This window comes from Triticum urartu, chromosome 2 (assembly GCF_003073215.2).
Source record: "Triticum urartu cultivar G1812 chromosome 2, Tu2.1, whole genome shotgun sequence".
Classification (NCBI taxonomy): Eukaryota; Viridiplantae; Streptophyta; class Magnoliopsida; order Poales; family Poaceae; genus Triticum; species Triticum urartu.
The window spans coordinates 12862223-12876768 of record NC_053023.1 but is presented as its reverse complement, the minus strand read 5'-3'; the positions used below and the strand labels follow the sequence as shown (position 1 = coordinate 12876768).

At 49.0% G+C, this 14546-nt stretch overlaps 1 protein-coding gene across 1 annotated transcript; it reads right to left on the bottom strand.

The window, feature by feature from the left end:
• Positions 1 to 5796: 5796 nt before the first annotated feature.
• On the bottom strand, positions 5797 to 13962 carry LOC125535122 (1-aminocyclopropane-1-carboxylate oxidase homolog 3-like). Its single transcript, XM_048698175.1, has 2 exons — positions 13442 to 13962; positions 5797 to 6349 (listed from the first exon to the last, which is right to left on the bottom strand). The coding sequence occupies exons 1-2, from the start codon at positions 13648 to 13650 to the stop codon at positions 6226 to 6228; spliced, it is 333 nt and encodes a 110-aa protein (XP_048554132.1). The 5' UTR covers positions 13651 to 13962; the 3' UTR covers positions 5797 to 6225.
• Positions 13963 to 14546: the final 584 nt, after the last annotated feature.

The following is a 14546-nucleotide window of genomic DNA, read 5'->3' as shown; positions in this document are numbered from 1 at the left end:
CAGAAATTGTCCGGAGATCCGAAGACCACTTCAAGTGTTACCGAGTCTGTACAGTTGGCCTCTTCACCTGGTATAACGCCTTTAAAGGTCGTTTTTGTGGGTTTAATCCTTGAGGGATCTATGCCCATTTTCCGCACTGTATCCTGGTAAAGCAGGTTCAGGCTACTTCTGCCGTCCATGAGGACTCTTGTGAGATGAAATCCGTCGATGATTGGGTCGAGAACCAATGCGGCGAAGCCGCCATGACGGATGCTAGTGGGGTGGTCCCTTCGATCAAAAGTGATCGGGCAGGAGGACCATGGGTTGAACTTTGGGGCGACTGGCTCCATCGCGTATACGTCCCGTAGAGCACGCTTCTGCTCCCTCTTGGGAATGTGGGTTGCGTATATCATGTTCACCGTCCGCACTTGTGGGGGAAAACCCTTCTGTCCATTACTGTTCGGCGGCCTGGGCTCCTCCTCGTCGTCGCTATGCAGCCCCTTGTCTTTATTTTCGGCTCTTAGCTTGCCTGCCTGCTTGAACACCCAACAATCCCTGTTGGTGTGATTGGCTGGCCTTTCGGGGGTGCCATGTATCTGGCACAAGCGGTCGAGTATTCAGTCCAAACTGGACGGGCCCTGAGTATTCTTTTTGAATGGCTTTTTCCGCTGACCGGATTTATAGCCTCTGAATCCGGCATTGACTACCGTGTCTTCATTGCTGTCGCTGCTAACGCGGCGCTTTTGCTTATTCTGACGTGTCCTGCCACTTTTGTCCTTGGTATCCGAGTTACCAGGGTTCTTTGCTAAGTTGTTGCTGCGAGCTAGCCAGCTGTCTTCTCCCACACAAAAGCGGGTCATGAGTGTCGTGAGGGCTGCCATAGATTTTGGCTTTTCCTGTCCCAGGTGCCGGGCAAGCCACTCATCACGGATATTATGCTTGAAGGCTGCTAGGGCCTCTGCGTCCGGACAGTCGACTATCTGGTTTTTCTTTGTTAGGAACCGTGTCCAGAACTGCCTGGCCGATTCCTCTGGCTGCTGAATTATGTGGCTTAAATCGTCGGCATCCGGTGGCCGCACGTAAGTGCCCTGGAAGTTGTCAAGGAATATGGCCTCCAGGTCCTCCCAAGAACCGATTGAGTCTGCTGGCAAGCTGTTAAGCCAATGCCGAGCCGGTCCCTTAAGTTTGAGCGGGAGGTACTTGATGGCATGTAGATCATCGCCGCGGGCCATGTGGATATGAAGGAGATAATCTTCAATCCATACCGCATGATCTGTTGTGCCATCGTATGATTCGATGTTTACGGGTTTCAAACCCTCTGGGATTTTATGATCCATTACATCATCTGTGAAGCATAGTGGGTGTGCGGCGCCTCTATACTGGGCTATATCACGACGCAGCTCGGAGGCGCTATGTCTGTTGTGTTCGGCCCGGCCGGATTTATTGTATCCGGAGTGAAGATCACCGTCACGTGCTGTAGGGCGCCTGCGCGATCCGTAGATCGATCTTGTTTGTCTTGCCTTATCCTCCAGTACGTCTCGCAGGTCTGGCGCATTTTCCCGTGCCTTAGTTGAACGGCGTCGGGGCATGGCTTGGTTGGAGGGCCTAGAGGCCTCTCTGTCGCGGCCGCGAGGTGGCCGGTCGGCCATGTTGTGCGCTGGTGATGTAGGTGCTTCCTCCTCTGATCGGGGTAGCGGCCTGCGCTTTGGGTAACTCTTGGAGGGGCATTCGAGTTCATACTCTTCGGCCGCAAGGACTTCAGTCCATCTGTCAACTAGCAAGTCTTGATCAGCTCTAAGTTGTTGCTGCTTTTTCTTGAGGCTGCTTGCCGTGGCTAAGAGCCTGCGTTTGAAACGCTCTTATTCGGCGGGGTCTGATGGTACGATGAATTCGTCGTCGTCGAGGCTTGCCTCGTCTTCGGAGGGAGGCATATAGTTATCATCCTCAACCTCTCATTCTGCCGCTCTCTCATGAGGGCTGGCTTCTCCATCTTCCTGTGCCGAATCTTGCTGGAGGTGGTGTTCTTCGGCGCTATCCGGGGTAGTATTATCTCACGTGCCGGAATCACCGTTTTTAATTTGGCGGGATTTAGAGCGGCGCCGCTGACGCCGGCGCTTTGGCTGTTTCTTGGAGGTGTCATCCCCCGCTGTTCCATCGCCATCTCCATCTTTTGGAGTATCCACCATGTATATGTCATATGACGAGGTGGCCTTCCAGCGCCCTACAGGTGCTGGTTCCTGTTCGTCTCCTGCATCGTCGTCCATACCGTCGATGTCTTCGGAGCCGAAGTCAAGCATGTCGGTTAAATCGTCGACAGTGGCTACAAAGTGGGTGGTGGGTGGGCTTTGAATTTCTTCATCATCCGTATCCCATCCTCGCTGACCGTAGTCCGGCCAGGGCTCTCTTGATAAAGAGAGAGACTTTAGAGAATTCAGGATGTCGCCAAAAGGCGAGTGCTGAAAGATGTCTGCGGCGGTGAACTCCATTATCGGCGCCCAATCGGATTCGATCGGCAGGGGCGCGGGGGGTTCGGAGTCCGGAGAGGAGTCCGGATCCTCGGAGTCACGGGTCATGCAGAGTGCGGGGCTGGCATTTGGCTCGATCGCCTTTGAGATCGCAGCCCCCGAGGTGACGTCCAACCGCTCATCCTCGATTGGCGCAGCTGGCTCCAAATTAAGGGTCGGAGCTGGTGCGTTTGCGGCCTCCAGGGCACTGTTCGGCGGCAGAGCTAGATCATGCCCCACGAGACAGTGCGGCGCGCTTGGCTGTGGCTCGAATCCGTCGAAGATCAAGTCTCCGCGGATGTCTGCCGTGTAGTTTAGGCTTCCGAACCTAACCTGATGGCCAGGGGCGTAGCTTTCGATCTGCTCCAAGTGGCCAAGCGAATTGGCCCGCAGTGCGAAGCCGCCGAAGACGAAGATCTGTCCGGGGAGAAAAGTCTCACCCTGGACCGCATCGTTGTTGATGATCGAAGGATCCATCGAGCCTAAAGGCGACGACACAGAGCAACTCTCAATGAAAGCATCAATGTCGGTGTCAAAACCGGCGGATCTCAGGTAGGGGGTCCCGAACTGTGCGTCTAGGCCGGATGGTAACAGGAGACAAGGGACACGATGTTTTTACCCAGGTTCGGGCCCTCTCGATGGAGGTAATGCCCTACTCCTGCTTGATTAATATTGATGATATGGGTAGTACAAGAGTAGATCTACCACGAGATCAAGGAGGCTAAACCCTAGAAGCTAGCCTATGGTATGAATGTTGTATGATGGAGTTGTCCTACGGACTAGAACCCTCCAATTTATATAGACACCGGATAGGGTTAGGGTTACACAGAGTCAGTTACAATGGTAGGAGATCTTGAATATCCGCATCGCCAAGCTTGCCTTCCACACCAAGGAAAGTCCCATCCGGACACGGGACGAAGTCTTCAATCTTGTATCTTCATAGCCTGGAGTCCGGCTGAAGGTATAGTCCGGCTACCCGAACACCCCCTAATCCAGGACTCCCTCACTCGCGGTGACAATGGGGTATCGTATTGATTCACTTGATATATGTTTTGGCACTCAACTCACGGATTCCTGAGGTGACATTGGGGTAATCTATGCATAGGGGTTGATGCACGTTCTTGTCTTTGTTTCTCCGGTATAAATCCTGGGGCACTCTTTGAAGTTCTTTGTGTTGGATTGAATATTATGAATCTGAATTTGCTTTGATGTTATTTTAGTACGAACTCTAGGATAGATCGATCGAAAAGAATAGCTTTGAGGTGGTTTCATACCCTACAAACAATTCCGTCTTATGTTCTCCGCTAGATAGGAACTTTGGAGTGATTCTTCGTTGCATGTTGAGGGACGGTTATATGATCCAATTATATTAGTACTGTTGAGAGATTGCAAAAGTACGGACCCTAGGCCTCATTTTCAAGCATTGCAATACCATTTTTGTGCCCGTTTACTATTTGCTACCTTGCTGTTTTTATTTATTCAGATTATAAAAATATATTTCTACCATCCATATTACACTTTTATCACCATCTCTTCGTCGAACTAGTGTACCTATACAATTTGCCATTGTATTGGGTGTGTTGGGGACACAAGAGATTTCTTGTATTTGATTGCAGGGTTGTTTGAGAGAGACCATCTTCATCCTACACCTCCCACGGATTGATAAACCTTAGGTCATCCACTTGAGGTAAAATTGCTACGGTCCTACAAAACTCTGCGCTTGGAGGCCCAACACAAGTCTACAAGAATAAGGTTGCGTAATAGACATCAGTCGATACATCAGTCGGTTCCAAGTCTGTTCCTTTGTCGGTCTCCAGAGTGTCGGGATGCATGGCGGTGGCCTTGGTGGCGGGAGCGGCGTGCTCGTGCGCGGAGCTCGCGGCTTGGGTGCGGGCTAGTCTCCATGGTCGCGTGGGCGGCATGGCGGTTGGTGCTTGTCGATCGGTGGCGGTGATGCAGTTCTGTCCCCGAGACTGTCCGCAACCTGTTCGAAGGCGGAGTGTGTTTGACCTGGATGAAAATCCTGCTTGGCATGTCCAGGCCGACGGAGGCGGCGCCCGATGACGCCGTCATCTTCTTGAAGACTCCGTTGTGGTTGCTCCATGTCCTCCAAGGTACCCCGGATGAAAATCTTGATCCTCTGGATCGGGTGGTGGCGGCACTCCGGTGGCGTATCCTTCTTGAAGGCACCGCCTTGGGGTTCACTGATCGACGGCTTGCAGCTTGGTCTCTTCTCGATGGCTTATTCCCGGTTGAGTGCCCCCTCGACTTCCTAGTGAGCCTAGTGTGTATCTGCTGTTGTCTTGGAATTGTTTGGGAGAGTGTTGGTTGCTTCTTAGCACCTTTGTATGTTAAATTGGGTGCGTGTCGTGTGGTGTGCTGTATCGCTCGTTGTAAGTGGCTGTTGCTCTATATATAAAGCGGGGCGAAAGACTTTTTCGGTATCCTGAGGTAGAGTTAACAGGCGCGAGCAACTGCCCAAACCGTGATAAGGTCCAGGCCACTTCCATCCACACCTGCCCAAACCGAGATGGCCGGCCAGAGGCTTGGTGATCGGATCTCGAGATCCATCATCTTGTCCCGGCTGCAAGTAGGGAAGACATGGTTGCCGGTGAAAACCGGGCCGACGGCAGGCGATGGCGGCGTTCTCGCCGTTACCTTGATGGAGGTATCGTCGTGTAACTACTGTCGACCCACTCGTGCTGCTCCGGGGGAAACCCTAGGATCTGGTGTTCCAGATCGGACGATGGCGGCACTGCAGTGTCGTTTCTCTCTTGGGAGCATCGTTTGCGAAGCAGCGCTGGATGTCAGAGGCAGGAGGTGGAGCGGCTTCATCTTGCACGGAGCTTCGGTGGTGATGTCAAGTCATGCCTGACCGACAAGTGCTACGCTTTGTCATGCCTGCTCGGCAGGTGCTACGCACGACAGATCTTCCAAGGACTTCAAGATGTGTCGGCTGGTGATACCTGGCAGCATGGCGCTGAGGTGTATCAGTGGCGCAGGGAGGAGGTGCCGTTTGGCGCCGTGGTGGCGTAGACGATAGCTAGACCGAGCAAGGTTGATGCATCAGTACAGTTCTAAAGATGGAGCGGTGGCAGTTGGCGGCGGCGGCATCTGAGTGCACGCGCGGACCGGTGAGACCCATGCCCGGCAGGCGTTCTGGATGGGATCTCAGGTCTTAGATGTTAGGTTTGGTTGCAATGTCTGTTTGGTATTAGGCCCAGGCTACTTGCGCCCCTTCATCAGCTGGATAGAGGTGCTTAGACTGCGGCTTTAGTCTTACTTTTGTATTACTTTGTAAAGTCTTGTGAGAATAATTAATAAAGTGGCCGTATGCATCGCCCAGATGCAGAGGCCGAGGGTCATCCTCCTTTTCTAAAAAAAAACAGCTCTGTCAGATAGTGCAACAATGCTACTAGAAAAAATAACTGAAGATTGGACAGTTTGCCAATTCCTATGTTGCTCAACAGCTCAAGCCGAAATGAATGGTATATTAACATCGTCTATACTATCAGGACACAAACTAAACATCACAGTTCACAACAGGAAATCAGAGAATGCAGTTTTTGTATTTAACCCGATGGAGTAGTAATGCTTGACGTAATCTCTCACAAGGGTCTCCCTGTATAACAGTGGGTTCCAATCAGACAACAGCTCCTTGATCGGACCATACATCCTCGTCGAGGCAGGGTGGAAATGTGTCCTGAAGATGCTCGAACAAGTAGCTCGCTTTGAGTATGACTTATCCTTGGTTGCACTCTATATCTACCAGGTAGCTCGGTTTGAGCCCAACAGCATAGGAGAGCAGCTCGAACAAGGTGCTCCCCAAATTCTTCACTTGTACGGCATATTCAAACAGAGCATCGCTGCAAATCAACAAAAAGAAAATCTCATAAACGAATTACGTTCAATGCGAAGTAATTTTGATAAGTAAGGATTAGCTCGCTCCAATGGAAGTAGTATCGTTTGGTTCACTCATTTCAGCTGTGCTCTTAAGCATTCATAGTAAATATATATATAGGTGGTTCTGCTGAAATCTGAGATGAGCTCAAGGCCCATATTGCAATTTCCGGAAAATCTCTAAGGGTCCATGTGGGTTATATGGCACTAGGTGTGGTGGGAAGTTTAGTCCCACCCCGGAAGTGGAAGGAGAGCTGGAGTGGTTTATAAGGGTTTCTCTTCTACATGCTATTGGAGCTTGAGAAGAGAAGAGGCCCTCGCGCACTCCTCCTCCCCTGCCCGCCTCGCCACGCCACGCCTCGTCACGACGCGCCGCGGGTTGCGGGATTGAGCCGAGCCGAGCTCACACGTCGAGCCCACGTCTCTCCACGCGGCTGCGCCTATAAGTATGCGGTGTCTCCTAACCCTAGCCGCCACGAACAGATCACATCTGCTCACACGCACGCCCACCGTCGTTCCTTTGCTGCTGCTGCCGCCGGTGACTCCATCCCGTCCGCCGCATGCACGGTCGACAGGAGAGCAGGTCTCCGAAACCACGCCCTTCTGGTTCCTGTACGGGGTGTGGGGCGAATAGGTTTTTGGGCAGCGATTACGCGACTGCTCGCTTCCGATCGTCTACTTCCTCTATGCCCGCGTCGCCTTCATCATCACCATGTCCACCGCCGCCGAGAAAGCTGAAGCCGACAAGAAGGCCGCCGAGGACGCCGCTGCTGCCACCAAAGCCGCGGCCTCTGCGTGGCCTACTGGAGGGTATAACTCGTTTATCCCGCTCCTGATTATTTTCATATTAGCAGTACTAGCAGTATGTGTAGATTTGTCTACTGTTTGCTTAGTACGTGCATGTTTAAATCAGAGTCAGTACGTCATCAACTTAGTCAATGCCATGCTAGTGATTTACTCATGGATTAATTTAATCGAGAAATTGCCTATTTACTCAACAGGTTCCACACCCACCATGAAAATCATACTACCATACCATCAGTACTAACCAAAGATTACACCAATTGTAAAAAGAGATAGAGAAAGCAGTAGCCGGTGCAGGGAGCGAGATGTATATTATAGAGCAGTTCCACGATTACAAGATGGTTGAAAACCGTCCTGTATTGGAGCAGGCTCATGAGATAATATGCATTGTTAAGGAACTTGAGCTTCTCAAGTGCGAGTTACCGGGCAAGTTTGTCGCGGGCTGCATAATCGCTAAGCTCCCTAATTCCTGGAGGAACTTTTCCACCACTCTGAAACATCAGAGGCGTGAATTCTCTGTGGAGGATGTCATTGGCCATCTGAGTGTTGAGCAGAATTCGAGGGCAAAAGACTCGCATGGAAAAGGGGCCGAAGGGACTTCTATTGCCAACATGGTGAACCAGAAGAACTTCAACTCCCACAAGGCCAAGGGAAAGAACGGTGTCCAACACAATACCGACTTTAAGAAGAAGGGTAAGAAGACCTTCAAGAAGAACAAGAAGGACGAGGGCTGCTTTACTTGTGGTTCGGTTGAACATTGGGCCAACAAGTGCCCAAACAAGTACAAGAAGTCAGGACAGGACTCCAAGTCTGTCAACATGATTGTGGGCAACAATTTCAAGAAGAACAAGAAGGACGAGGGCTGCTTTACTTGTGGTTCGGTTGAACATTGGGCCAACAAGTGCCCAAACAAGTACAAGAAGTCAGGCCAGGACTCCAAGTCTGTCAACATGATTGTGGGCAACAATGAGAATGGTGCATCTGGGTACGGTAATTTATTTACTGTTTTTTCAGTGTTTCAACCCAACGATTGGTGGGTGGACACAGGTGCAGGTGTTCATGTGTTAGCTGACATTTCATTGTTCACTTCTTACCAGGTCACAGGTCACGGGTCCGTATTGATGGGGAATGGCGCGAGTGCTTCTGTTCATGGTGTTGGCACGGTCGATCTGAAGTTTACTTCGGGAAGGATCGTGCAGCTGAAGAACGTGCAGCATGTCCCCGCCATCAAGAAGAACCTCGTTAGTGGCTCCCTTCTATGTAGAGAAGGGTTTAAGTTGGTTTTCGAGTCTAATAAATTAGTTGTTACAAAATATGGACTCTTTGTTGGAAAAGGTTATGAGAGCGGAGGGATGTTCCGCCTTTCCCTCGCAGATTTTTGTAATAAAGTCGTGAACCATATTCATTCGAATGTTAATGAATCTGAAGTTTGGCATTCATGTCTTTGTCACATTAGTTTCGGTGTTATGACGCGGCTAGCCAAGTTGGATTTAATCCCGAGTTTCACTTTAGCCAAAGGTTCTAAGTGCCTTTCATGTGTGCAAGCTAAGCAACCTCGCAAGCCTCATAAGGCCGCGGAGGAGAGACACCTGGCACCATTAGAACTTATACATTCTGATCTTTGCGAGATGAATGATGTGTTGACTAAAGGTGGAAAGAGATACTTCATGACATTGATAGATGATTCCACTAGATATTGCTATGTGTATCTGTTAAATACTAAAGATAAGGCTCTACACTACTTTAAAATCTATAAGGCAGAAGTTGAAAATCAACTTGAAAAGAAAATTAAACGAGTCCGGTCAGATCGTGGTGGAGAGTACTTCTCGAGTGAGTTTGATTCCTTCTGTGCGGAACACGGCATTATTCATGAGAGGACGCCTCCCTATTCACCCTAGTCAAACGGGGTTACCGAGCGGAAAAACCGTACTCTAACTGATTTGGTTAACGCCATGTTAGATACATCGGGTTTATCCAAGGCATGGTGGGGGGAGGCTATATTGACATCATGTCATGTCCTGAATAAAGTTCCGACAAAGGATAGTGAGATCACTCCCTATGAGAAATGGGCAAAGAGAAGGACGACACTCTCATACTTGCGCACTTGGGGCTGTTTGGCGAAAGTCAACGTGCCGATCCCCAAAAAGCGTAAGCTTGGACATAAGACCGTGGACTGCATTAATTTGGGCTACACTAAGAACAACGTTGGCTATAGATTTCTAGTAGTGAAATCTGAGGTACCTGACCAGGAAGGTCGGTACAATTATGGAGTCTAAGGATGCTACATTCTTTGAGGATATTTTTCCTATGAGAGATATGCAAAGCACTTCTAGACAGGAATCTGAGGAGACTCCTGAGCCTGCCATTCCTATGGATTATTATGAACAAACATCATGATGAAAATCCTGAGGAGGATGACGAGGAAACCCTTGGTAGGGGCAAGAGACAAAGGACTGCAAAGACCTTTGGTGATGATTTCTTCGTGTACCTCGTGGATGATACTCCCACTTCTATTTCAGAAGCGTATGCCTCTCCAGAAGCTGACTACTGGAAGGATGCGGTCCGTAGCGAGATGGATTCCATCATGGCCAACGGGACATGGGAGATCACTGACCGTCCCTATGGTTGCAAACCACTGGGATGTAAGTGGGTGTTCAAAAAGAAGCTTAGGCCCGATGGTACGATTGAAAAGTACAAGGCTAGGCTTGTGGCCAAGGGCTATGACCAGCAAGAAGAGGAAGATTTCTTTGATATTTATTCACCTGTGGCTAGACTGACCACCATTCGAGTATTACTCTCGTTGGCGGCCTCACATGGTCTTCTCGTCCATCAGATGGATGTTAAGACGGCTTTTCTAAATGGAGAGCTAAAGGAGGAAATCTACATGCAACAGCCTGATGGCTTTGTGATAGATGGTCAGGAAAGAAAGGTGTGTAGGTTGATAAAATCTTTATATGGCCTGAAACAAGCACCTAAGCAATGGCATGATAAGTTTAATACAACTCTGACATCTGTTGGTTTCGTTGTTAATGAGGCTGACAAATGTGTATACTATCGCCATGGTGGGGGCGAAGGAGTTATACTGTGCTTGTATGTTGATGACATACTGATATTCGGAACAAACCTCAAAGTCATTGAGGAGGTCAAATCGTTTCTATCTCAGAACTTTGAGATGAAAGACCTTGGTGTGGCTGATGTTATCTTGAACATCAAGCTACTGAGAGATAATGAGGGTGGGATCACACTTCTGCAATCCCATTACGTTGAGAAGGTGTTGAGTCGTTTTGGATATTCGGACTGCACACCATCTCAAACACCATATGATCCTAGCGTATTGATTCGAAAGTCCAAAGGCATGGCAAAAGATCGATTGAGATACTCTCAAATCATTGGTTCACTGATGTACCTAGCGAGCGCAACGAGGCCTGACATCGCGTTTGCTGTGAGCAAACTGAGCCGGTTTATTTCCAAACCGGGTGATGTACATTGCCATGCTGTTGAGAGAGTTATGCGCTATCTGAAAGGTACTATGAACTATGGGCTTCACTATACCGGATACCCGTCGGTACTTGAAGGGTATAGTGATGCGAATTGGATCTCTGATGCTGATGAGATGAAGGCCACAACTGGGTATATGTTTACTCTTGGAGGTGGCGCTGTTTCCTGGAAGTCTTGCAAGCAAACGATCTTAACGAGATCGACAATGGAAGCAGAGTTAACGGCATTAGACACATCTGGTGTTGAAGCGAGATGGCTTCGAGATCTTTTGATGGACTTGCCATTGGTTGATAAACCGGTTCCGGCTATCCTTATGAACTGTGACAATCAGACTGTCATCACCAAGGTGAAGAGTTCAAAGGACAACATGAAGTCCACCAAACACATAAGAATGAGATTAAAAGCTGTTAGAAAATTAAGAAACTCCGGAGCGATAGCGTTGGACTATGTCCATACGGCTAAGAATCTGGCAGATCCCTTTACAAAAGGGCTATCACGTGTTGTGATAGATAATGCATCGAGGGAGATGGGTATGAGACCCACATGAGTTGCCATGGTGGTAACCCAACCTATGTGATCGGAGATCCCGTGAACTAGGACCTGGGAAAACAAGCCAGTGGTGAACTGAGGAGAGTAACTATACTAACCCACTCCGTTGGAGATGCAATACTCTCAATACTGTATGGTAGGATGACTACGGTCTCAATGTGTTCCAAAGCTTATAAAAGCAAGATGCTATCCTACAGAGCGATCTTTGGAGGAACACACCTATATGAGCCCGACTGCTGGTCACAGTCTATGAGATTGGGGTGATCTCTAGTAAGCTCATGAATAGGCCAGGAGTGTGACTTATATGCTCCAACCGAGGAGTCAGCCTTCGGCAGCCTAGTACTAGTAAGACATGTAGTGAAACTTCTTTACGCCAAACTGACAATTCAAGGCATAGTCCATTGTTCAGTTGTGAAGGAGTGTAGCCACTTGTTCTAGGTGAAGTTCAACCTTAACAGGTCTTTACTGAAACACTGGTATATCGAAACAGCAATTGGAACAGAGGACACAATGGGCCCTCGAGATCTGGTGGGGGATTGCTGAAATCTGAGATGGGCTCTAGGCCCATATTGCAATTTCTGAAAAATCTCTAAGGGCCCATGTGGGTTATATGGCACTAGGTGTGGTGGGAAGTTTAGTCCCACCCCGGAAGTGGAAGGAGAGTTGGAGTGGTTTATAAGGGTTTCTCTTCTACATGCTATTGGAGCTTGAGAAGAGAAGAGGCCCTCGCGCACTCCTCCTCCGCCGCCCGCCTCGCCACGCCACGCCTCGTCACGACGCGCCGCGGGTTGCGGGATTGAGCTGAGCCGAGCTCACACCTACGCGCTTATTTTTGCCAGTCACTAACGGAGAGTTTTTTGACAGCTGGGCCACGATCTGAGACGTCGGATCGTGGGCTGTCACGGACTCGGACGTGGGTCGAACCCACGTCTCTCCACGCGGCTGCGCCTATAAGTATGCGGTGTCTCCTAACTCTAGCCGCCACGAACAGATCACATCTGCTCACGCGCACGCCCACCGTCGTTCCTTTGCTGCTGCTGCCGCCGGTGACTCCATCCCGTCCGCCGCGTGCACGGTCGACGGGAGAGCAGGTCTCCGAAACCACGCCCTTCTGGTTCCTGTACGGGGTGAGGGGCGAATAGGTTTTTGGGCAGCGATTACGCGACTGCTCGCTTCCGATCGTCTACTTCCTCTACGCCCGCGTCGCCTTCATCATCACCATGTCCACCGACGCCGATCGTGCCGCCGCCGAGAAAGCTGAAGCCGACAAGAAGGCCGCCGAAGACGCCGCTGCTGCCACCAAAGCCGCGGCCTCTGCGTGGCCTACTGGAGGGTATAACTCGTTTATCCCGCTCCTGATTATTTTCATATTAGCAGTACTAGCAGTATGTGTAGATTTGTCTACTGTTTGCTTAGTACGTGCATGTTTAGATCAGAGTCAGTACGTCATCAACTTAGTCAATGCCATGCTAGTGATTTACTCATGGATTAATTTAATCGAGAAATTGCCTATTTACCAACAGGTTCCACACCCACCATGAAAATCATACTACCATACCATCAGTACTAACCAAAGATTACACCAATTGTAAAAAGAGATAGAGAAAGCAGTAGCATCTATTGTGTTAGCAGTAGGACATCCAGAAGAGATAGAGAATATTGCCGACTATTTTTACAAAGCATACAACCTATCAGAAATTCCTAATTCTGTTTTTCTCATTGACAGTTAGTTTCTGGAGGGGGCAAGTCAATGGGAGCAGATTGTTGAGAAAGTTATTTTCACTTGTTTGTCAGGAAAAAAAATCCATGAAATTTTGTGTGACAAATTAAACTGAACGCCGTGCTAATTTGGTGTCAAACTGAAGCCGTTTGCCTATCTGCACATAAATTGAGTAGTTTGAATTACTTTGAACTAGTTTTTGAGAGTGTGAGATCAAAATTCCAAGGTTTGGTTTTGCACTCTTTTTTTCTGTAGTTGCGCTAGATATGTGTTGCATCTATCCCCGAATGTTTTGTGATATAAGCAAAAAAGGATCTGATCGTTCCAAGCACACGCAATTAACTACTGGCACAAAAAATTGCACATCACAAGATGGACTCATTCATCTAACTAATCATACTCAGTTTACAAAATCGGCCTAGCTTACTCAAATAACAGTGCGGTAGGAGGAATTGAATCAGAGTCAGAAAACCTGCAGAGCACTCACCAGCAGCTGTCGCCGTCGTCGGGTGGGTCGGGGGCCATGCGGAGGCAGAGCGTGTCGCGCCAGTTGGCCACCGGCGACTGGTACAGGTCGAAGTTGCAGTGGTACTTGACCGCCCTCGCCGGCTGACGCGAGCAGAGCCTAGCCTTGTCGCTGCCCTCGCCGGCGGCGGCCTTGAGGAAACCTCGAGCCGCAACCGTCACTGCCGCCATCGCCAGCTCGGGCGCCCTGTGCCCTGTCACCTTGAAGAACCCTCACTCAACCGCAGCGCGCGGACCCGGGGAAGTTGCGGTTGTCTGGAAACGGCGACGCGGAAGATGCGGGGGAGACGTGGCCGCGGACGCAAGAGAAGGCTCTGCTTTGGGTACCGGTGCGACCGGCATGGAGCCAGAGACGGCTCTGCTTTCCTCTGCTCTTCCTCCTCTGCTATTCTCTACTTCGCTGTCAACTTTCACCAAATAATCAAACTTTGACTGACTGCTAATCTTGATATTACAAAACGCAAAAAATTGTTTCAAACTTGGACTGCCAACCTTGTTTTGGTTTGTACAAGCTTTGAAATTGGACAAAACAGACAGTTAAACATTGAAATCCAAACAAATTGGTCCCTCGAAACTGTATAATTAATGGATGATTGCTAAGAATATGACAGCCCAACCAAAAAAAAATGATCAACATGTAGAATAGATAGGAAGATGAAAATGTTAGGAAAATCATGAAATTTTGCATACAAATTTCAGGCCATATAAGGTTGGGCCCTCCTCCTTTTTCCGGGCTTGGGACCGGCTATGAATAACGTTAAGCGTACGCTTAAAATTAGAAGCATAGGCGGAGCTCCCTCACCCCTCAAAATCCACCCACCGACAAAACCAAAACAAAAGCAAAACTAGCAAATTGTAAAAAACCAAGCATCTACTTTTTTTTGTATTTTTTTTCTTGGGCCAACATGCCTCTAGACTCTAGAAAGTAAACACAATCTTTTTTAATCTTTTTTTTGCTAAAATGGACACCTAATATTTTTAAATAATTTAGCAAACTAAAGAGCATAGTAGTAAATATATTTACTCATTTTTTTGTTGGAGAAAATAAGTTGACCTTGAATGAGAAA

What these genes read in the sequence shown, in the direction of transcription:
- LOC125535122 (XM_048698175.1), bottom strand. Translation starts at nt 13,650, where the DNA reads ATGGCGGCAGTGACGGTTGCGGCTCGAGGTTTCCTCAAGGCCGCCGCC. An exon ending in GACGACGGCGACAGCTGCTG is followed by an intron (nt 6,350 to 13,441) that starts GTGAGTGCTCTG and finishes GTTGATTTGCAG; the next exon opens with CGATGCTCTGTTTGAATATG.